The following is a 22,063-nucleotide window of genomic DNA, read 5'->3' as shown; positions in this document are numbered from 1 at the left end:
GCGTCGTGGACCAGTCGCTAGCCACGAACTCAAAACTCTCTCTGCTCGTGACTCGCACCCAGATCCAAATTTCTGGGCAGGGCGCCCCGAGCCGCTGCAGATCTCCTGGCCGGGTCTTTCCCAGGGCTGGCACGGTGGCAGCCCACCCCACAACCCCGGGGGGGGGCTCTGCTGCTCCCCATACCCCAAAAATCCCACTCCCACCCAGCCTGGCGTGCCCGGGGTGCTCGTGATGCCTTCGCCTCGCGCGACGGCGGCGGCGGCGAGGTTTTAATTCCCTCGGGAACTCCCCAAGGGAGCTCGCCCGCCGAGTCGCTCGTGCCGAATTTTTTAAGCCCGATGTACCTTCCAGGTAGATAGGAGAAAATAAATAAATAATAATAATAAAAAAATTCACCCCACTTGGCTTTTCCCCCAATTTTTTAAAGCTCTTCTCCACGTCGTTCCGCTTTCTGTAAGCTTTTTCGCTTGCTTGGCTTTTCCTAATCAATCTGGAATCTTATTCTGTGATCATCTCTAAATTAAACGTGTAACGGTTTTGGGTTTGGGTTTGTTTTTCTCTCTCTTTTTTTTTTTTTTTTTTAATGTAACGCCTTTTTAAAGAATTAGGAAAAGGAGATTTAGGTAACACCAGCAAAATCGTCTGAGGAAATTAATTCTGTTCTGACCTTAACAGCGAGACGAAAACTGTCATCAGCCTGCAGTGGGGAAACGAGAACTCTGCAATCGTACCATTTTCCAAAAGGATGTTTTCAATATTAATGTCTGAGTGATTGTATTAGAGCAGCAATAAAGACTCTGTAATCTCGAAACACAAAATAAAAACGTTGGAAAAACGAGCTGCTGCGGGCCGTGTTTCGGGGCGGCGGCGGCGGGCGGTGATTTCTGTCCCTCCTCCCGGTTTTGGGGAGCGAGAAATGTCCCAAATCTGGGACGTGGGGAGGGTAAAGAGGGAGGGGGACGGGGCTGCTGTCCTTGGGGCTGTGTCCTTGGGGTGGCCGAGATGTTGTGGCCCCGGGGATTGTTGTGGCTCCCGTGCTGGCCTTGCATGGGGCCGGTCCCGTTATCCCAGTATCACCAGTGCTCCCAGTATCGCTGCTGCTCCTGGTATCACTGCTGCTCCTACACCCCCATACCTCCCCCCCAAGCACCCTGGGGTGCCTCGTGGCTCCCAAGCACCCCAACAACCCCATAACCTCCCCCCATGCACCCTAACACCCCCTATGTCCCCCAGCACCCCGGGGTGCCCCATAGCCCACCCCAACAACCCCCAGCACCTTGGGGTGCCCCAGACCCCACCCCCATCCACACCAACACCCCCCCCCATGACCCTCCAGCACCCCAGGGTGCCCCATACCTCACCCTACCCCCACCCCAACACTCCCAGCACCCCAGGGTGCCCCAGACCCCCCCCCCACGCACCCCATCCCACCCATGATCCCCCAGCACCCCCTATGACCCCCAGCACCCTGGGGTGCCCCAGACCCCACCCCAACACCCCCAGCACCCCAGGGTGCTCCAGACCCCCCCCCTGCACCCCACCCCCCCACGACCCCCCAGCACCCCAGGGTGCCCCCACAGCCCCCCCTGCACCCACCCCCCCCCCTTGACCCCCAGCACCCCGGGGTGCCCCCTGCCCCCCCCATCCCCACCCCTCTGCTATCCCCGCCCCCTTCCCCTTCCCCACCAATAGCGCGCCGGGGGTGTGTCCTCAAGCCCCGCCCCCGGGGCTGACAGACCAATAGGAGCGGGGGGGCGTGGTCTACAGCCCGGCCCCCACGTGCTCGGTGGCGCTGCCCGGGGGGGGGGGACACGGGGGGGGGGGGGCGCAGCGCATGGAGGCGGCGGCGGCGCCGGGACCGGGACCGGGTCCGGGACCGGGGAGGGCTCGGCCGGGGCCCCCCCAGCCCCAGCCCCAGCGCCGGGAGCTCTTCAGGGGGCAGCGGAAAGAATCCGAGGTGAGGACCGAGGGGGGGGGGCACCCCGGGGTGGGGGGGACCCCAAAGTGGGGTCGGGCTGGGGGGGCCCCATTGGGGTTTGGGGGGCCCCATTGGGGTTGGGGGGTGCGGATCGTGGATTTTTGGGTGCCGGATCGAGGTCTCTGGGGGTCCGGAGGGGGCTGGGGGGGAGGCTCGGTCCCGAGGGGCAGCCCCCCGGTGCTGGGGGGGGGCTGTGGGGAACACGAAGCCCCCCAGGGGACCCCCGGGAGTAGGGCGCGGGGGGGACCCGGCCCCTGGGTGCCCACCGGGGGTCGGTGCCCAAGGGGGGGCTCCGGGATTTTCGCCTTCCCCCCCCCCCCTCAGCTCCCGGAGCCGCCCGGCTTCCCAAATCCCCTCTCCCCGGCCGGGCTCCTCGGCTCCTCTGCCGGGTTGTAAAAATTGGGCAGGAATCGGGGCAAAAATTGGGCAGGAATCGGGGCAAAAATTGGGCAGAAATCGGGGCAGAAATTGGGCAGAAATCGGGGATTTGCGCTGCGCATCCCGAGGGACATCGGCGTTAATTAACGGGGACAATTAACGGGGGCAGCGCGCCCCGGTCCCAGCCTGGCTGCCAGGGGCGCGGGAGGGGACCTGATGGTCAGGGCGTTTATTTCACGTTTTTTTTTTTATTAATTTTTACTGTTTTTATTATTATTTATTTCCCGTGCGTTGCCCAGCCGGGTGTCCACCCCACCGCGCCTCCTCCGCCGGGTTTCACGCTCCAATTCCTCGGGAGCCGCTGTGGGGCTGGGGTCTGCAACCCCCCCCCCCCCCCGACCCCAAAAACCCGGGCACCCCAAAACCTGGCGTGGGGATGGGGAGGGCGCGGGGTCTGCGCCCCCCCATGGGTGCCCCGGCTCCAAACCGGCCCCGGTTTTTAAGCCATGGGGGGGGGACAGGGAGCACACGGGGGGGGCTCTGAACGCAGCAAACGCTCCCCGGGGTGGGGGGGTCCAGCCCGGGTCCTGCCCAGGTTTTTTCACGGTGCTGCTGGGGCCGGGGAGCGCTATTTTTACACGCACCTCCCCAAATCTGCCCCGTGCCAAAACGGCCCGGCCAAGCCCTGGGGACCTGTGCCGAGATTTTCGATGCGCGAATCCCCCCCTGCGGGCACAAACCCAGCCAGGGGGGGCTCCCCAGCAGCCCCCACAAACACCCCGGGACGTGGGAGCCCCCCCGCGCCCACCGCTCGCCCCCGCTGCTCTCCGCAGGGCTCCTTGGACTGCCCCAACCTGGAGTTCGGATACGGGGACGCCGACGGCCACGGCGCGGAGCTGTCAGGTGGAGCCAGGGGGGTGTTTTGGGGCGCTTTGCTCCAACGGGTGTCCTTGTGGGGTCGGAGGTGGTTATGGGGTTATGGGGTAGCATCATCCTGGTGACGCTACGAGATGCTACTTCATCCTGGTGAAGCACGAGGTTTTTATGAGCAGCCTATGTCCCCATCCCACATCTCCCTGCTGGGCAGTGAGTTGAGCTGCTTCCACCCCAAAACTGCCGGGGTCCCCCCCGGAGCTGCTGTAGGAATTGCACAGGGCTGGAGGAATTATTTAGGACCGGGCACAGCGCCGTGTCCCTCCGGGTCCAGCCCCACAGCCTCCGAGCTGCTCAGCGTGAAATCAGCGCAGGTTCTGCCTGGCTGCACGGGTGCTTCTGCAGTCCCTCCCTTTGCAAATTGACTGAACGGGGACAGAAATTTACCCCCCAAAAAAAACCCCTACGGTGCTGCAGATGCAGCGGGGCAGGGGCGTGGGAATGGCCCAGGGGTGAGGAAGAGGAGGGAGGGGGAAAAGCCCCGGGGAACAGAAACCGGAGCTGCAGCTGCAGTGAGGCGTGATGAGACCCCAGCATCGTGCGGCTGTGTGGGGGGCTCTGTAGGGCTGCGGGTCCTGCTTGGATTTTGATTTTATGGCAAGTTGGGATTCCCGCACTGCCCTCCCTGCTGCCCCTTGGGCACAAAACCTCCATCCTGGCTGCAAATTAAGGCTGGAAATGCTGAATTTGGTAGCATTGGGTGGGTACCAGGTGCCTGGTGGAGCTACAAATGGACCAGGGACAAGTTGAGGGCTCTGCCCCATTTCCTTGGGCACGTGGGGACATCTCAGAGCCACAAGGAATTTGGGGATGAGGAGGAGGGGGAAGCCCCCGCCTCACTGCTGACCCCTTTGCCCATCAGAGCTGTACAGCTACACCGAGGAGCCCGAGTTCGGCACCAACAGGAGATGCTTCGAGGAGGATTTTCACACCCAAGGTACCGGCTCCGGGTTCAGCACCCGGTGGCGTGGGGCTGCCCCGAAGCAGCCGGCACCCAGCTGGTGGCCGTGGTCGTGGTCGTGTCCCCTTCGCAGTGCGGGGCCGGCGGTGGCTGGAGCTGGACGGGGCGCAGCAGAAAGCCCACATCATGCACCTCCTGGATGGGCTGGAGGTGGTCAACAGGGACAAGAGGCTCAAGGTGGCACGGGCCATCCTGTACCTGGCGCAGGGTAAGGACCGCGTCCGGATGCGGCCGCGCACCCCCTGCCTGGCTCTGATGGATGGTTTGGGAGAAATGCCATCTCGGGGAGGTGATCCTGTGCCAGCTCCATGCAGCAAAGCTCCTTCCAGGATGGCCCCGGGGCCTCCAAGGCAGCTTCCTCCTAACAACTGCCTCCCCTGGGGCCTCTCCAGGCGTGTTTGGAGACTGCGATAACGACGGCGATGTCCTGCGGTGGTCTCGGCACAACAGCTTCCTCCTCTACCAGCTGGGAACCTTCACCGCCTTCCTGGAGCTGCTCAACATGGAGATCGAGTGAGAGGACCTGCGCTGCCCTCTCCTTCCTCTTCTCCCCATCCTCCTCCTCCTCCTCTTCCCCCTTTTTCATCCTCCTCCTCCTCGCCGCGGACCTGTAGCCGTGGCACAGCCCCGAGCGCTGCGTCTCCACCTCCAGGGCTGTGGGCTGGGATTGGGGCTGGGATTGGGGCTGGGATTGGGGTTGGGATTGGGGTTGGGATTGGTGCTGAGCTCGTCCCTTCCCTGCCCTGCAGCAACAGCCAGGCCTGCAGCAGCGCCCTGCGGAAGCCGGCCATCTCGCTGGCCGACAGCACCGAGCTCAGGTATCCCCCCTCTGCCCCCTGCCCGCCGTGCTGCTGGCACCAGGGGGTGGCCGTGGGGACAATCTCTGGGGCCCCGGTGTCACCTCCCCGCCGTGCTGTCCCGGCAGGGTGCTGCTCAGCGTCATGTACCTGATGGTGGAGAACATCCGCCTGGAGCAGGAGTCGGATCCCCCGGAGTGGAAAACCTGCCGGGAGACCTTCAGGATGGAGCTGGGTGAGCCTCAGGGCTCGTCGAGGCGCCGTCGAGGTCCTTTTGCTGCCCCAGCTCCGTGGGGAGACCTCGGGGACGGGGCTCTGAACCCGCTCCCGGTCCCTCTCCCTGCCAGGGTTCCCCGTGCGCCCCGAAGAGCCGTTTGCTCTTCTGCTCTTCACGATGGTGACCAAGTTCTGCAGTGGCCACGCTCCCCACTTCCCCATGAAGAAGGTGCTGCTCCTGCTCTGGAAGGTGCTGCTGGTGCGTGAAAAACCTTCCTTTCCCAGAACCTGCTAATTCGGGGAGTGGCACCGTGAGGCCCAAATATCCCCCACTGCTCAGTCCAGCCACAGCGGGGTTATTTAGGGTGACACCAGAGGCTGCCCGAGGCGAACACTTCCCTCTGGGATGAGATTTCTCCATCCTCACCTCTCCAGTTTGTTGGCCTCAAGCCACAGCACCCCAAAGAGCCGCGTGGCACAGGAGGGACCCCCCCGGGAGGGACCCCCTCTGCCCCCTGCCTGCTCCATCACCTCTCCTGTCGTCTCCTAGTTCACGCTGGGAGGATTTGAAGCCCTGCAGGCGATGAAGGTGAGGAAGAGGGAGGAGCTGGGGCTGCCACCCCTGCCGGAGGACAGCATCCAGGTGATGCGCAGCATGCGCGCCGCCTCGCCCCCCACCTACTGCATCGAGCTCCTGGAGCAGCAGCAGCAGAAGCGCGGGCACCGGAGCCGGCGGGTAAGGGCGAGAGCATCCTCCTAGGACACGGACCAGGGTTTTTTTTCGTGCTCAAGGAGCCAGCCTGTGCTCGGGAGCAGGTTTTTTCCTTCCCTCTCCAAGTATTCAGGCATTTCTCGGCTGGTAAAAGCTGCTGCAGATCGGCCCCGTGATGGGCTCGATCCGGAGGAAGCCAGAGGATGTCCTGACCCTGTGGCAAAAGGCTGATAAATGCTGGGCACCGGACTGCTCGCAGCAGGCTCGTCTTTCTGCAGCTCAGTTCTTGGCGTTGCAGGGTTATGATGGGATGAAACACTCCTTGTTGGATGAAAACACTTCTTGTGCTAAGGGGGAGATGTCGGGCAGTAGCTCCAACAATTATGATGGAAAATGGGGCCACACCTCCCAGAGCAGCAAGGTTAGAGGTGCAGAGGGAGCTTGTTCCCTGTCCAGGCTCTGGTGGCAACAGATAGAAGGGAAAATCCTCACCCAGGGAACATTTGGGAGCTCGGCCCTTCCAGGATGGAGCTGTCTGACGCCGGTGGCTGGCAGGGAAATGAAAATTTCTCCATCCCCTTGTGCCGCAGCCCCTGATGAAGCAGGACAGCTTGGATATCTACAACGAGAGGGATCCCTTCAAGAACGATGAAGCAGGAATCGACGAAGAAGAGGGCGATGAGGTGGACAGCGGGATTGAGGGGGAGCTGGACCTGATGGAGCGGGACGCGATCATCCCCGCGATGCCAGCCCAGCGCGCACCGATTGAAAGGGTGTCGTTCCCCAAAGGGCTCCCCTGGGCCCCCAAAGTCAGGTAAATCCAGCTGGTTTCGTTGCCATCCTCCCCAGTCCTCCCAGCTTTCTGTCCTGGAGCTCATTACAGGCTGAATATCCACCCGTGGCAAGCGTGTTGGCTGCTGGCAAGCTGAGCTGAGGTGACTCCACTTTTTTTTTGGTCTCAGTTGGTCCTTTCTGGGCTGGGTTTAGCTTGACTTTACAAGCCAAGCGTGGCCAGGACTGGCCAAGGAGTGGAAATCCCATTTTGGAAACCTCAGGTGCACTGGGGAGGAGCTGCTGTGGGAGCAGGGCCCATGGGCTGGGAGCAAGGCTGGATTTCCCAGCTGGTGCCGATGGGTTTGGTAGGGCAAGGTCCTTGATTAATCGTCTGGTTAACGAAAGGGGCTCTTGCTCGTTGAGTGGGACTCACATGTTGCCAAACAAAGCCTTCCTGAGTGGCCTTGTAGGGTGAGAAATGGGAGAAATCCAGCTGATTTAAAAAAAAAATGGTGCCTCCCCTTCCTAAGACCAATTCTGCTGCCTGCAATATGGAAGAGGGTTAGGAAAAGAGGGTGAAATCCTCCGCTCCCTCCCTCAAACCCACGCGAGCTTTATGCTGCTGATCTGAAGCCTGGGTTTAATCCAGGATCCTTAAAACACAGCCTCAAACGCAGCTTTGTGCCGTGGGGGCAGTGACGGGTTAAGCGCCTCCACCCGCAGCGCGAGACGCCATGTCCCACGTGGGTCCCTGCACACGTGGTGCCATCGTGCTCCACGTCAATTTTTTGGCATCAGATGTCCCTTGTTTTTCTTGGCTGCTGCCTGGGAATCCAGCTGCTTTTCTCCCTGCCTCGGCTCCCACCCTCCGGCAGCGCCGAGCCCCGAGCCCTCCTCATCCAAGATGCCCACGGCGAGGTGGCAGCGGCCTCTCCCTTAGAGCACGCGCTCTGCGAGGCTGTGGAGACCACGTTTCTGTGCCCGAAGGAGCAGGTGCTACTTGTAGATGCATTTTTTTGGGGCACAGAAGCTGTGCAAGGAGGGTGCTGCTCACGGGGAGCCGCTCGCCGTTTGCTTGCGCTCTCCCTTGGAGCCGCTCAGCGAACGCAGAGGGTTTTGGCTCCCGTTGTGAGCAACGGCGGCGGCCGCCAGCAGCTATTAAGACCTCGAGAAATCGATCCTAGAAAGCTAAAAGGTTTCCTGCCAGCCCCATCCGGGAGCTCTTTCTAGGCAGCGGAGGCTGCGCTCTGATAAATGTCTCTTTTCCTCCCTTCTCCTTGGCGTTGCTCTGCTGCTCCACCAGACAGAAAGACATCGAGCATTTCCTGGAGGCGAGCAGGAACAAATTCATCGGCTTCACCCTGGGACAGTGAGTGTGCAGGGCGGACAGAGCCATCCCCTAGCTCCCATCGGTGCAATTTAAGTGCAATTTAACCCACAGAGCTCGGTTGTTTTCAGGTCAAGCAGCCTAATCTGTGCCTCGGTGCGGAGCAGCGCTGGGTTTTGCGTTATTAGAACACCTCCTTGGGGACGCTGGCCTCTGGGGACCTCCTTCTATAAAAAAAATCAGTCCTAGCCCAGAATAAGTGACCCATGGCCCGAGCAAGGGCCCGTGTTGAGGGGAGGAGGAGGCTGGGTGATCCCATATCCCCAGCGAATTGCCCGCTCCGAACAAACCAAGCTGCGAGCGCAGTCACGGGCCCAGCAGGGTGTACAGGCTGTGGTGGTTTGTAGCTGTGGTGCTGAGCACATTCGGGACAGAGATCTGCTTTCACCCAAATCCTGTGCCCGGTGTCACCCCTTTCTCGTGAAGGAGGAGGTGGGAGGTGGGCAGCCCACGCCAACACCTCTCCCAATTCCCCACCCATCCGAGCTGCGTTTGGTGGGTGATGGGCTCCCTCTTTCACCTCATATGAGATGGAAGCGACCAGGATCACCTCCCCAGCCTTATATTTACCTCCTCTCCTCCCCTCCAGAGACACCGAGACCCTGATAGGGCTGCCACGGCCGATTCATGAAAGCGTGAAGACGCTGAAGCAGGTAAGGCATCGCGTCCAAGTGAAGCAGCCCAGCGGAGCTGCCAGCTGGTCCAGCCTCACCCCACGCTCTCCGTGCTCACTGGCACTCAGCAGATGCTCTGAGGAGGGATCAGACCCATGGGGATCTCGTAGAGGTGGGGAAATCTTTGGCCAAGATCACCAGGGCCCTAGAGGGACCGCAGGGCCTCAAGTATGCATTAACTCCATGCCGTGGCACGCACTAAGAGCTTCAGGTTACTCATGTGTGTGCTCTCAGCCCCCTGTAAATGATTCATGCGTTCAGTCCTCTGCTCCTCTTCAGCTGGTGTGCAACGACACGCTGAGCCTCAGCTTGTGGAGAGATCCCAGGAGGAGTTAGGTGGAAATAATAAAAAGCACGATGGGTGAGGGGATTTGGGGATGCTCTCTGCAAAGAGAAGTTCTCCGCGTGTGTGCTGTGATCTGTGAGCTTACCTCGGATATGAAGGAACCCTTTAAGGGTTGTCACTGCTCAGCGTTCCCTCCCGCAGCTCTGGAATTACTCTGCCTCTGTGTGTTTTGCCAGCACAAGTACATTTCCATCTCGGACGTCCAGATCAAGAACGAGGAGGAGCTGGAGAAGTGCCCCATGTCTCTGGTAAGGAGACGTGCTCCCCGTCACTGAACGGACACGTGGAGAAATTCACAGAAATCCCCACGTTTTGAGAAATTCACAGAACACGCCACGTTTTCCCTGATCCTTAAACACACCTTGGATGCTCCTTGCTCCAAAACACCGTATCGTGACCAAATCATTAAATCCTCGAGTTAGGTTTTAGGGAGGTGACTGGCATACCTCAAGCGTGCAGACTAGAAATACTTTTTTCCCCCCTTGTTCCTAATATTTCTCTGTGCTACAGGGGGAGGAGGAAGTCCAAGAAACCCCTTGTGAGATCCTGTACCGAGCCATGCTGTACAACCTCCCCCAGTACATGGTAAGCCCATGTTTCTTCGGTGTGCTTCGGGTCCCTGCCAACCTGGGGAGTGCCCTCAAAAGCTCATGGGGAGTCTGTAAGGTGTGACATTCCTATGGGGACATCCCTTGCAGCTTTCCCATGGCCCCAGTAGATTCTTACCCATTACAAGTTGTGTCCCCAAAATTCAGCTGCCTTGTGATGTTAGTGGGCCACGTGCGCTGCGTCCGTAGGAAGAGACAAACAGATTTAAGTGCATTTAGTCCAGGCGACTCTTAAATTAATTAATCCATGCTACTAGAGGTCGGGTGCATCGAGTAATGCCAAACCAGAGCTGCCGTGCTCCCCGCAACTGCCTTGTGTGCCCAGGGTGTAAATGTTGAGGCTTGGCACAGTCAGTCCATCACCGTGAGTTGGCTTGAAGTGGTCCAGCTCCAGCAAGCGAAGGGGAAGGAAGGAATTTCCCCTTCCCAAGACCGTCCCTTCACGCCTGGCCTCCTCTGCAGATAGCTTTGCTGAAGATCCTCCTGGCTGCGGCGCCCACCTCCAAAGCCAAGACCGACTCCATCAACATCCTGGCAGACGTGCTGCCAGAAGAGATGCCGTAAGTCCCCAGGGAGGTGGCCACCAGCTGTCCCCGCTGCCATGTGAAGTCTTGGTCCAAGTGGGAGAGTTGGGGCTTTCCAAAAGGTTCAGGGGGCTCCGGATCTGGGGATGGCTCTTTGGAGAGATCCAAGCTACTGGGACGTGGTTTAGTCAGGTTGATGGTTGGACTCGATGATCTTGAAGGGCTCTTCCAACCTACGTGAGGCTGTGGTTTTGCTGTTGCTGTCAGGGCAGAGGGGTGAAGGCCACAGAAATGAACGGTTTTGGGGGAGTTTAAGGGTTTGAGCGCGATCAGGAGACCCTGTGCTGTGCGAGCTAATTGACACAAATCACAAAATTGTGATAATTGACACAAATCGTAACTACCCATGAGGATGTAGTAGGCATCCTTCATGCTGCTCCCCAGGGTTGCTGTCCGAGGGCAATCAGCTCTTCTTTTCTTGACTCACTCCGGAGTCAGCGGGCAGGAGGGGATGAAACAAGACCTGGAAGGTCCCTGTGGAGCCTCTCCAGATGGATCCGAGTGCGCTCTTCATGTACCCGCTGTGCCCTTACCTCCTTTCCCTCCCACCCAGCATCACCGTCCTGCAGAGCATGAAGCTGGGCATCGATGTGAACAGGCACAAGGAGATCATTGTGAAGAGCATCTCGGCTCTGCTGCTGCTGCTCCTCAAGCACCTCAAGCTCAACCACATCTACCAGGTGAGCGCCAAGAAGGGGTCGGCCACCGCCACGCTGCTCCTGCAGCCAGCGTGTCCCGCCGTGCTCTCGTGGAGGACCTCAGCAGGAATCGTGTCCACGAGGAGCTGCGGGTGGCTCTTCTGGAGAGATGAACCCTAGCCCCAGGACGCGTTTTTTGTGGTTTTACTCACGGAGGGATAACCTGCCTGCTGTATGTCTTTGGCTGTGTTTTGACGGAGTCGCTTCCACCCACGTGGAACGAGTTCCCAGACTGCTGGAAGAGCTCACGCTGCAGCTGATGGGGGTAAAATTTTGGAGATCTCACAAGAAAGGGCCTCCCCTGGCAGAAGGGGATGGGAATAGGGGGTAGGGAAGACCCTCCAGTGGTACTGGGTGAGACCTCGTGGGGCCAACCAACCTGGTCCTCTGCCCCTCGGCAGGGTCAAGCTCTGGGGGCTTTGGTTTCAGCCTCAGAGTCCCAGATGCAATTTGGTTTTTGTTACATAGGTGGTGTTTTTTTTTTTGTTTGTTTGTTATTTAAGAGGGTTCCACGTGATGCAAAGCCATCAGATCCATCTATTTTATGAAGCCCACTGATATATGTGCATATATATGAGGTTAAATAGAAACCTATGGACTGGATTGGATAAAATGGGGAAAAAAAATCAGATTTTCCAATCCAGCCTTTGCTGTGGGTTCCCATATCCTTTATTTTTATGTATTTATTTATTTTTATTTTATTTTTTGATGTGTGGGAACCAACTGCTCCTTCCTCCTGGGTTTTGGATGTGGATGGTGAGAGGCATGGATAGGGTGGGCAGGGCAGGATGGGATGGGGTCGGGCGGCGTGGGCTGCGTGGATAGGAGATTGCTGCTGGTTGTATCCCTCCTTTAGAGGGCGGTGGAGATTCGTTGCGTTATGCTAACGCAGGCCTTTTAACATTTAGAGGGGGAGAGAAATTAAAAGCATGTCTGGAGCTAAGGGTACTTTTTTTCAGTCGAAATTTGAAAAGGGGCTGGGTTAGGATGTGCTGCAGTAGGAATTTCTCAATTTTCTCTCATAGTAGCTCTATCTTCTCCTTCCCCATGTACTGTTTCACTGCAGATTTTATCCTGAAAAGCAACCTGCACCCGCTAGGTGCAGCTGTCCCTAAACTGAGGCTATCCCTAAAACACAGAGGCTGGATGTCCGCTGTATGGCAAATGCAATTTCCCCGCTGGTGGGAGTTGTTGTAGACGGTGCAAGCCCAATACAGCAGACTTCTGTACGGGGAGGATGGTCTGCTGGGTGTCCAGAGCAAACCATCAAGGCTGTGTTGCTTCCAACTGGAAATGGGTTTCCATTCCCAGTGCACGCTCCCGTTGCTCCCGCTAACGCTGACCCATCTCACTTCTCTCCCCCAGTTTGAGTACGTGTCCCAGCATTTGGTGTTTGCCAACTGCATCCCGCTGATCCTGAAGTTCTTCAACCAAAACATCATGTCTTATATCACTGCCAAGAACAGGTACAGCCACTTCTGGGGGAGAGAGAGGTGGTGGAGCAGGGAGGAATGTGCATGAGGACCCCAAACACGCGGTGGGGCTGAGTGACCGCTGATGGGGAAGGCTGGGCAGGGGGTTCCAGCCCCTGTTGAGGTACGCCCAGACCCATCTGTCTCTCACTGGGCTGGTTTTCACCTCTGTGTGGCCTCGAAAGTGGTTTTTTTTTTTTGTCCCTGGGCATCTGTGGACCACAGCTCCACAAAGGCAAAGTGGGGCAGAGCCTTCTGCGTCTTCTCTGCTTTTTGTAGCCAAAATTCAGCTTTCCTGACTCCCTCAGGTTTCAGGTAGTTGTCTCTGCCTTTCCCTTTCGAGCCTGGCGATGTCAGGATGGGAGGTGGCAGCAGTGATGCTAGTACTTGGGTGGCGTGCAGGTTTTAGGTCAGAGGTTGGACTCGATGATCTTGAGGTCTCTTCCAACCTAGAAAATTCTGTGATTCTGTGATTCTGTGTCTCTATCCTAAATTCGGTGGTGGCTGAGCTGTGGCTCAGCTGCTGGGCTTCAAAGCAGAAAGTGGCAAAGAAGGGGATGGAAGGGCTGAAGCCGTGTGATTGATAGTGCACGCTTCATTTTAGATCCCTGAATGTCTTGGGGCATGGATAGCATCAGTGAGTGTGTATATGTGCATATTAGATATTGTTTATTATATATACATCATTTATATAATATATGTACTATACATGATATGTGTATATTATATATAATATTTAATATATAATATACATAGCCAAACAAAATATATATTTATATATGTGTAATATATAAAAACTATAAATTTATATAAAATATAAAAAATCTAATATAGTTTATAACTATATCTAATATATAATTTATATAAAATATATATAAAATCTTTTGGTTGGCTACTTTTACAAAGGGAAAAAACCTTGAAGGCCTGGAAAGACCTGATGCCCTTACCACGCATTTTCTTGCTGGAAATATTCTGCCAGATGTCTGCATTTTAACCCAAGATCTGCTTTTTGAATGTGCTTGGTTCTGTGTTTTTTGTTTGTTTGTTTTGTTGTTGGGTTTTGGTTGTGTGTTTTTTTTTTTTTTTTTTTCTTTTTCTTTTTTTTTTTTTTTTGTATATGTGTCCATATGAGTAACTGATCTGCCACATATTAATGGATCCAAATCCTCCATCCCAAATGCACTTGGGACAGGCTTGGGATGGGCTCGGTGTGCTCCATTAGGCAGCGGTGGTGCTGGGAGCCCAGGAGGATGCTGCTGGTGCTGGGCAGGTGCCATCACCAGAGGTGGCTCTGCCCTGGCAATTCAAAGACGTTGCAGGTTGCTGGATGTAGCCTCATAGATCATCCTAAAAAATTGCTCATGCACCGACCTGTTTCGTAACGAGTCCCTCCTTTCCCATCTTCTGCAGCATCTCCGTCCTGGATTATCCGCACTGCACGGTCCACGACTTGCCCGAGCTCACTGCAGAAAGCCTGGTAAGCAGCTCATGGGCTCCTTGTAACGGTATTGTTCTACGTGGGAAGGCGAGGAAGGATTTTTGATTGATTATTTCTGCCCTCTTTATACCCAACCAGTCCCAAATTAGCCTTTTTCCCTCCCTTCAAACTAGAAAATTCCTCTCATCTCTATTCTGACTTGTTACCAGCTGTGGGGAAGTGGGGTAGGAGGCACGGGCAAGCTTTGTGCACCCCATACAATCTGCTGGGCTTAGAGTTTTCCCTTTTACTTGTCCAAGCTCCAGAGCCTGCTTTTAAAAAGGCTTCGGCCAGAGGCTGTTGCCTCGCAGGCTTTAATTGCTCAGCACTCACGCTCTGTAAGATGCCGGTAGGTGAAGGAATGAACCAAATTCCCTGCGGAGAGGAGCCCGAGCATTACGGAGACCACATACCAACCTGGTATGGGAGCGTTGGGAAGGGATGCCCTAAATGCAGCAGGAAGCATTTTAGAAGGAGCCTGATTATCTCCCGGTGCCTGGCTGCTAAAAATCTGAAGCCCGTGTTGTTTTCCTTAGCTCTGAGCAGGTTACAGCCACGGGAATGGCAAGGAAGGTTTGCCGTGGTGAGAAGTTTTTCACGAGCCCAAATTGCTGGGCTCCCACTAGCCACATCCCGGCCCGATGGGGACATCTAGCGACTTGTCACCGAGCGTTTCCACCACCCGTGTGCTGCTCCTTAGGCTCACGCTGGGTTTTGTGGCTCGGAGAGAAAACTGAACTTTTTCTAGGGAAAATATTCGCGGGTCTGTTTTCCTCTACTTGGAGAGGTTCAGGAAGGTGACAATTAAGTTCCAGTTTTCTTTTTCTCTCCTTTTTTTTTTTTTCTCCTTGTTTTTATTGGTTGACTCCACGTCTAGAAATGATGCAGGGTGTATTCCTATTGATTAGACCCTGCATGTTGATAGGAATTAAACACAGCCTGGTTCTTCAGAGATGTGTTTGTGCATGTATTTGTGTTTCTTTTCTTCAGCCAACATTTTATGCAGTTTGGGCTTTCTTTTTTTTTTCTTTTTTAACCCTGATACACTGACTTTAACATCGCAGCCATAGCACATTTCTCAGCAGATATAACAGGAGAGTTTGCTTTCAGTGGGCTTGGTTTGCTTCCACGGGAAACTAGGACACGTTTGGCAGCGCCGTTCCCAGAGGAGGGACCCCCTGGCTGTCGTTAGCTGCTCTTCCCACCCTATAAATCAGGAGTGGATGAATCCTGGCAGGATACCAGGAGCCTCTTCCATCCTCTCGTGGCTCAGGCTCCTCAGTCTCCTCCTGGCCCTTGTCTCCCCTTTGGTGGCATCTCGATGACATCTCAGTGACATCTCGGTGACATCCTGGCTCTGCTGTGCAGGAGCCTCCAGCACAGCCGTAGCCTCTGCTGGCAGAAGAGTGCATTTTATCCGAGTGTTTTTTTTTTACCAAATCCCGGCATTACAGTGCTCCCAACTGGCAGATTTATTTCTCGTTGGCCTCTACAGGTTATACATACGCCAGCACTTTTACCAGCTTACCGAAACGAGGGGTTTTGATGCTTGCTTTTAAGAGCAAAGGTATTACACGGGCAGGATTTTCTTGGTAAATCTAGCTTCAGAGCTGGATTAGGCGCTGACAGAAGCGTCTCATCCAAACTCTCCTCCCGAGGCTGCCCAGAACGTGTACAGGATTTTTTTTTTTTTTTTTTTTTCCGTGGCGAAGGCTGCAGCTTGCTGTAAGTGGCTTATAAATTAAGCAGCACTCGTTTCTGCTCTCAGCCCCAAGTAGGTTATTTGTGGGGCACTCGTGCTGTGCTCTCCGTGCTGTTCAAACAGAACAGGTCACTGTGCTGGTGGAATTACAGCTCAAACATGCCACGAGCACTGTTTACACAAGCCAGAGCCGGGGGTGCTGATGTACAGCTAATATTTAAAATTATACAGCTAATATTTCAAATAACATAGAGGCTGTATGTACTTAAGCTGGCGAGGCTCTCTGTTACAGACGCGTCCCGTCCTCCCAACAGGAGCGCTGCTGTTTGTCATCCTTCATCGTTTTGTCTTTTATTTGTCCATAATGAGTCCTCTAAGCATGTGGTAATTTAGGGATCAATTTATATGATTAACAAAAAGCCGTTCTCCGAGCAGCGGTGATGTCTAGGCTGTAATTTTCTCCGTAAAACAACTAACACAAATCTACCAAAAAAAAATTGTATATATATATATTCCCCATGACAGAGCAACGTGATTTATCTTGGGCCCTCCTCTAGACCCAAATACAAACTAAAAATGATGATTTTTGTCCGAGGCTTTCAGAGCACTTTTCCTGGGGATGATGATAGCCCAGGTGAGGAGGCGGCTCCGCTGCTCATCCAAAATGAGATTTGGGCCACCGAAGAGCAGCAGGGAGGGCGTTCAGCACGGGGCAGAGCTGCCCTTAGGGTTACCCTCTTCCCTCTCCTCTTGCAGGAAGCCGGAGACAACAACCAGTTCTGCTGGAGAAACTTATTCTCCTGCATCAACCTGCTGAGGATCCTCAACAAGCTGACCAAGTGGAAACACTCGAGGACGATGGTAAGGTGGAGAAATACTTTTCCTCCTGAAAACAGTACTTAGTTTTACAATCCTCAATGTCCCTACAGCAGTTTTGGGATATGGTGAGCACCCCTATTCTGTCTGCTCGGGGTTTGTGTGACGTGGTAGCTCCCAGTGCTGCACAGGCAGCGTTTGCTTTGCTTTCCTGAGCTCGTGGCCTCAACTTGCATCTCTCTCTTGGCAGATGCTGGTAGTCTTCAAGTCGGCCCCGATACTGAAGCGAGCGCTGAAGGTGAAGCAGGCCATGATGCAGCTCTACGTCCTCAAGCTGCTGAAAATCCAGACCAAGTACCTGGGGCGCCAGTGGAGGAAGAGCAACATGAAAACCATGTCGGCCATCTACCAGAAGGTGCGGCACCGCATGAACGACGACTGGGCTTACGGCAACGGTGAGCAGAGCCGGGGACGCATCCTGCACACGGTGGCACAGTCATCGTGTTGGGTTTCGGGCGTGTTTTGACCTAGGACCTGCTGGGATCCCATAAATCTGGTTGGGTCAGCACTGGGGATTTTTTTTGGAGGCCTTAAGGCACCACTCGGCACCATCAGGAGGGGCAAAATTGCACAAGGAAGTTGGGAATAATCAGATCAGGCTGGGATATGGTCACACGAGGTCTTTCAAGATGAGTTTTCACCAAGCCCAGCCCTCCAATTCTGCATTCCCAAACCGATCCCATTTGCCTTCAAGGCACTAATAGGCTCCAAACCAAACAGAAGTGCTTGGGGCAGCCACAGATTTGGGATCTGGGTGGCGGATGCTGAGGATCCTTAAGCTGGAGACGTGCCGGTCTGTTTAAACAGCTCTTACGTGGCCTAAAGCTGTATTTTTAGAGGGCTTAATAACATGGTCCTGAACTGTTGCTTTGCATACATCTTCTTTTTTTTTTTTTAAAGAGGATTAAACAGAAAAACTGGGTAGCATCCCTGTTTCAAAAGGAGAAAGGGCAAGAAGTGAAAGCCTAACACAAAGCCTTCCTTCCAGGGGAGAGAGGCATTGTAATTAGGGTGTTAATTTCCACTGCGAAAGATATAATTTGTTTTTCAAAGACGGATGTGCTTTGGAGAGCTGTGATACCGCTGTGCCACCGATTCGGATGAACCAAAACTAGACTCACTATTTTTAATTTTAAGGCTGGAGTTCCCCAGATGCCCAAAGAGCCGGAGGGCTGGGGAAGGCTGGGGACTCCCTTTCCTTCACGGGGATTTCTCTCGCCTCGCTGCCTTGCTCAGCACACTCATCTTCCCTGCAGGGCTGAAGGCAGCAGCAGGGCTTCTTTATGCCCGCGATCGCATAATTCACTACTCCGCAGGGGCTGCTTCTTGACCTGGCTGCCTTGCCGTGCCAGCACTTGGCTTTCCGAGATGAGATCCGGAAGGGTTTTTCCCCAAGGGTTTATTTTTAGCTTGGTGTATCTGGATTGAGACGCAGCTCGGACTTCTCCCTCCCCTCAGCAGTGCTGAGACCTTGCCAATGAGTTTGCTGACCCTTTGTGGAGCGACTGGCTGGTTCATATAGGTTTAGAGCTTGTAAAGATCAAGTTTTGAAATGCTAATTTTTTGGAAATGTTACATATTTACGTCATATTACACATTTTAAAAATTGTGGTTATTACAGTCAGCTGCTAGCTTCCCAACCTTGCCCCAGATTTAAAAGCCTTTGTTTTCAGTAGCTTAGAATAAATTTGTGAGGTTTTAGCTATCAGCTTTCAGTCTTGATCTCTGCCTCAGACATCTGGGGAGGTTTTTGGTAAAAGCGGTGGGGCCTTTCCGAAAAAAACAGGAGCTTTGTAATGGGATGGAGTCCTTAAAGCATGCTGAAAGCCAGAAATAAACACATTTCTGCATGAAGTTTTCAGACTCTGCTGAATTTACAAGTGATTTTAATATATTTCATTTAAATACCTTAAAATAAATGTGTGCATAGCAGCAACTGGTTGTGAATAATAATTACCATAGAATTAGGAATAACCAACTGGCTAATATAATGCTATTTTTAGTTCAGGCACACGACTGCTGTAAATTCTCCATCCTTTCTTTTGCTCAAGCCATACCAGAGTCATTTTCTCCACGACGCCACCACGGTCTTATTTCTTCTTGAACCTAGATATTGATGCCAGGCCGTGGGACTTCCAGGCTGAAGAGTGCACCCTGAGAGCCAACATCGAAGCCTTCAACAGCCGGAGGTACGACAAGCCCCAGGACTCGGAGTTTGCGCCGGTGGACAACTGCTTGCAGAGCGTGTTGGGCCAGAGGCTGGAGCTCCCCGAGGATTTCCACTGCTCCTACGAGCTGTGGCTGGAGCGGGAGGTGTTCTCCCAGCCCATCCGCTGGGAAGAGCTGCTGCACTACCAGTGAGAGCCGCCGTCCCACCCCGCTGAGGACCCCAGGGCTGGCAAGGAAGGAGATTTGGGACCTGGGGGTTCCTAAGTAAGGCTGGAAAAAAAAAAAAGTGACCGTCTTTCTAAAGAGGCCAGGTCTCTTTGTGTCTACCCAAACTTCCCTGGTACGCAGCTGCCATCTCTTCGGAGGGCTTCCCTCTGGGGTGACCTCTTGGTGTGGTAGCAATGGACCTGCACAGAGGTCGAGGACCAGGTTTCAGCATCACGCTGGTGGCAGTGTCAGCAGCATCCTCATCTGGTTTTCACTCCAGATTTACACCAGTGCACGAGAGATCAAAGTCTGGGCTGTCCCCTTTGCTTGGTTCACGCATGCAAGTTTGTCCTAAGAGAATCTCAGCAGTGGAAGGTCTCCATCTCCCCCAAACGATTATTTACGCTTGATTTATTTGCATTAATTCAGTTACGGATGTCCAAGAACGTGCTCCAGACACCCTACTGCTGTGAGCAAGGTGCCCTGGTTCCCTGATGAAGTGGAAAATAGGTGGCACTGGAGCAGGGATGACAGGTTGACTTGGCCAACGGAGATGACATTCCCACTTGTCCCCAGGCTGGGATTGTGCAGCCTGAGTTGGAGGCTTTCTTCCACAACTGACGATTTGGGATAGTAATTACCTTTTCCACTGCTCCACTTTGCTTCACCACTTCACTCCCTTGTACTGGAGTACGATGCACACTGAGCTGTGCGTTGCTTAGAGCTGCCGAGGACATTGATTGCCAGCTTTCTCCCCGTCTGAAATAAGCCCAGAGTTATTGGCACAGAAGTTACTGACCCAAGCTACAAGACGTCTGAAAGTGCCACGTAAAGGATTATTTCCTCATCCATCAAGATGCTCCATTAAAACGTCCATGCAAGGAAACGAACTGCAGCAGGCTGATTGATTTTGAAGGATAAAGGTTTCCAGGTTGCTTTCTTCACTGCTCTTTAGCCCCTCTAACCCTAGAGGAGAAAGTAAACGCCCCATCTTCCTGAAAATAACCTGATTTTCGCACAGGTTTTTGGCTCTTTCCTTTAAGTGGGAAGGAAGAGTGCTTTGGGTAACGCTTTGCTGCCATCACATGACGAAAACAGCAGATGCTGCAGTCCAGAGCTCTCCGAATGAATAGCAAACTGAGCTGAGAGCTCTCTATAACAAGGAAAAACCCTCGTGGGCAGGGGATAACCCACTGAGTGAGCCTCCTCTCAGCACCTGCGTTCCTTCTCCTTGGCCAGCAGCCCTCGTGCAAGGCTTCCCCGTGCTTCCTTCAGGATCCTGATGGGGTCTGAGAATTCTTACCTCTTTCTACCAAACGCTGTTGGTCCAGGACTTGGAATCTTGGGGCAAACCTTTCCTGCCTTCTGAAACCAGATCTGGTGTCAAAGAAAAATGTGTCAATATAGCATGGGTAAAACTCGGCTCCTCTTTAGCTGTATCGATGTAGCAAGCGCACAAGTGATAAAATCACAGGTATTTGTTGCGGCAGGATTCGTGCTTATTGCTGTAGAATTAAACTGGGAATGTTTCCTGAATGTGGTTTGCAAAAGACATTTTTCAATGACTCAGCATTAGTAACCCTGCTCACCTTTTTAAAAATGCTTTTGTTCAAAATAAACCAGAGCAACTTTTGAAGTTCATCCATTTGCTGGGACTTTTTTTTCTTCGTGCACCTTAATTTAAATGCTACTTTTGGTGGTTAATTTTGTTTGTTCTAGTGGTAGAAATGTAGTATAAATTCTCCTATTTCCAGCCAGGTGCTAAGGGACAGAGCCCAGGACTAACTGGACAGTTTAGGATTTTCTCTGTGATGATTCATCTGTTTTTCCTACCAAATGTGCAGTTTTTCCCTCATTTCCCCCACAGGCCAGGGTCCTGAGAGCTGAGCTGAGCCCTGCATGGTCTGGCACAAGGGACACTGTCTGTTCCCTTTTTCCTTCCTTCTCATGGTGACCCCACACTGAAATAGTCCCAATATTTGTTTCCAGCTGCGCCACTTGTTTTATCATTCCTCTGCTATTCTCTGTTTTAGAGTGATTTAGAAAACAGTCTTAGTTCCTAACAGCTAAGTGTGAGTGTAAAGGAAGTATTATCGAAGTACCAAATCCTTTTAGTTTTAATAAACTAAGGGCACGGAGGTGTTTCTCCACGGGGACAAGGGAGCTGATTAATTATTAAAGAATCAAAACCTTAGAGAAGCCCTTCATATTTGGCTCACAACTCCCCACCCACCACCAAGTGTCTCCTTTTCCCGGTGTTTGTGTGGGTGCTGGTTATCCTCTTGGATACCACGTTCATTTTTCTGCATTTAATATTTAAATTCTGCTTCATATGAGGCTTGTGTATCTTATCAGTGCCTTCCATCTTTACTGAGGTATGGAATAGAAATACAAATTCTTGCCTGGATCTATGTGGTAGAAGAAGGTATGAGCTGTTATGTTTGAATACTATTAATTTCTACCACAAGTTAAGCTTCCTAGAGATACACCTCTATATAAAAACTGAACCTCCATGTAAAAAAGTAACTAGGGAAAGGTAGACTTTTAACTTAAATGCTTAATCTCATCATGGATTTATCACAGGCTGTATGTCTGTTGAGACAGACCATGCTTCATGAGGGTTTCTTTGGGGAAAGAGGGGCAATGTGGGTGTCAGCTCTGGCTGATAAACACTGCTGGTCTCCCTACAGAGCGCACAGCACGCTGCAAATGCCATTTTGACAGGAACAGAGGAACCTATTTAATAAGTTTATTCTAGTTACAAACAGATGCAAGTCAAAGTAATAATGCCAAGACTTTCCCGAGACACATTCCAGCAGTGTATTCACTGAGGATCCTCTAGAAAACTCCCTTACCAGCTCCTCTGGCAGCCTGAGCTGCTGCTCCTCCAGCAGTACCAGGGAAGTCTCTGTCCTGCTACGAGTCCTCAAACAGCGAACTGGTAGCAGCTTAAAACTTCTTTGCTTCGCAGCGAGGGTTTTCTTCTCCCTAAAAGAGTCAGAAGGCAGCAATTATGGGATAATCATCCTGACACATAGGAGAAAAAAAAGTTCCAGACTATAGTTTTCTACTTTTTTTTGTACAGCTGGAGGAGCCGTATCTTATCGTACCCC

General features: G+C 53.5%; 1 protein-coding gene and 1 long non-coding RNA gene across 2 annotated transcripts; one reads left to right on the top strand and one right to left on the bottom strand.

Annotated features, from left to right (window-relative positions):
- Positions 1–1,835: 1,835 nt before the first annotated feature.
- Positions 1,836–20,591, top strand: STRIP2 (striatin interacting protein 2; the record flags this gene model as incomplete). The annotated part of the gene is made up of 21 exons (XM_084504509.1): positions 1,836–1,958; positions 3,191–3,260; positions 4,153–4,227; positions 4,325–4,459; positions 4,644–4,764; positions 5,001–5,069; positions 5,177–5,283; positions 5,396–5,523; positions 5,815–6,000; positions 6,567–6,790; positions 8,054–8,119; positions 8,727–8,790; positions 9,334–9,405; positions 9,668–9,742; positions 10,228–10,325; positions 10,903–11,029; positions 12,413–12,513; positions 13,930–13,996; positions 16,455–16,559; positions 16,765–16,969; positions 18,685–20,591. 21 exons carry the CDS (start codon positions 1,836–1,838, stop codon positions 18,933–18,935), a joined length of 2,469 nt encoding a protein of 822 aa, XP_084360635.1. The 3' UTR covers positions 18,936–20,591.
- On the bottom strand, positions 13,150–22,028 carry LOC311427420. The gene is made up of 3 exons (XR_014687349.1): positions 21,806–22,028; positions 20,254–20,327; positions 13,150–14,032 (listed from the first exon to the last, which is right to left on the bottom strand). It is a non-coding gene; the product is annotated as an uncharacterized lncRNA (long non-coding RNA).
- Between the last annotated feature and the right edge of the window lie 35 nt (positions 22,029–22,063).

The sequence above is a fragment of the Aythya ferina genome (genome assembly GCF_964211825.1).
Source record: "Aythya ferina genome assembly, chromosome: 1".
NCBI lineage: Eukaryota > Metazoa > Chordata > Aves > Anseriformes > Anatidae > Aythya > Aythya ferina.
The sequence above is the reverse complement of the archived record's forward strand: the minus strand, read 5'-3'. Positions and strand labels throughout refer to the sequence as shown.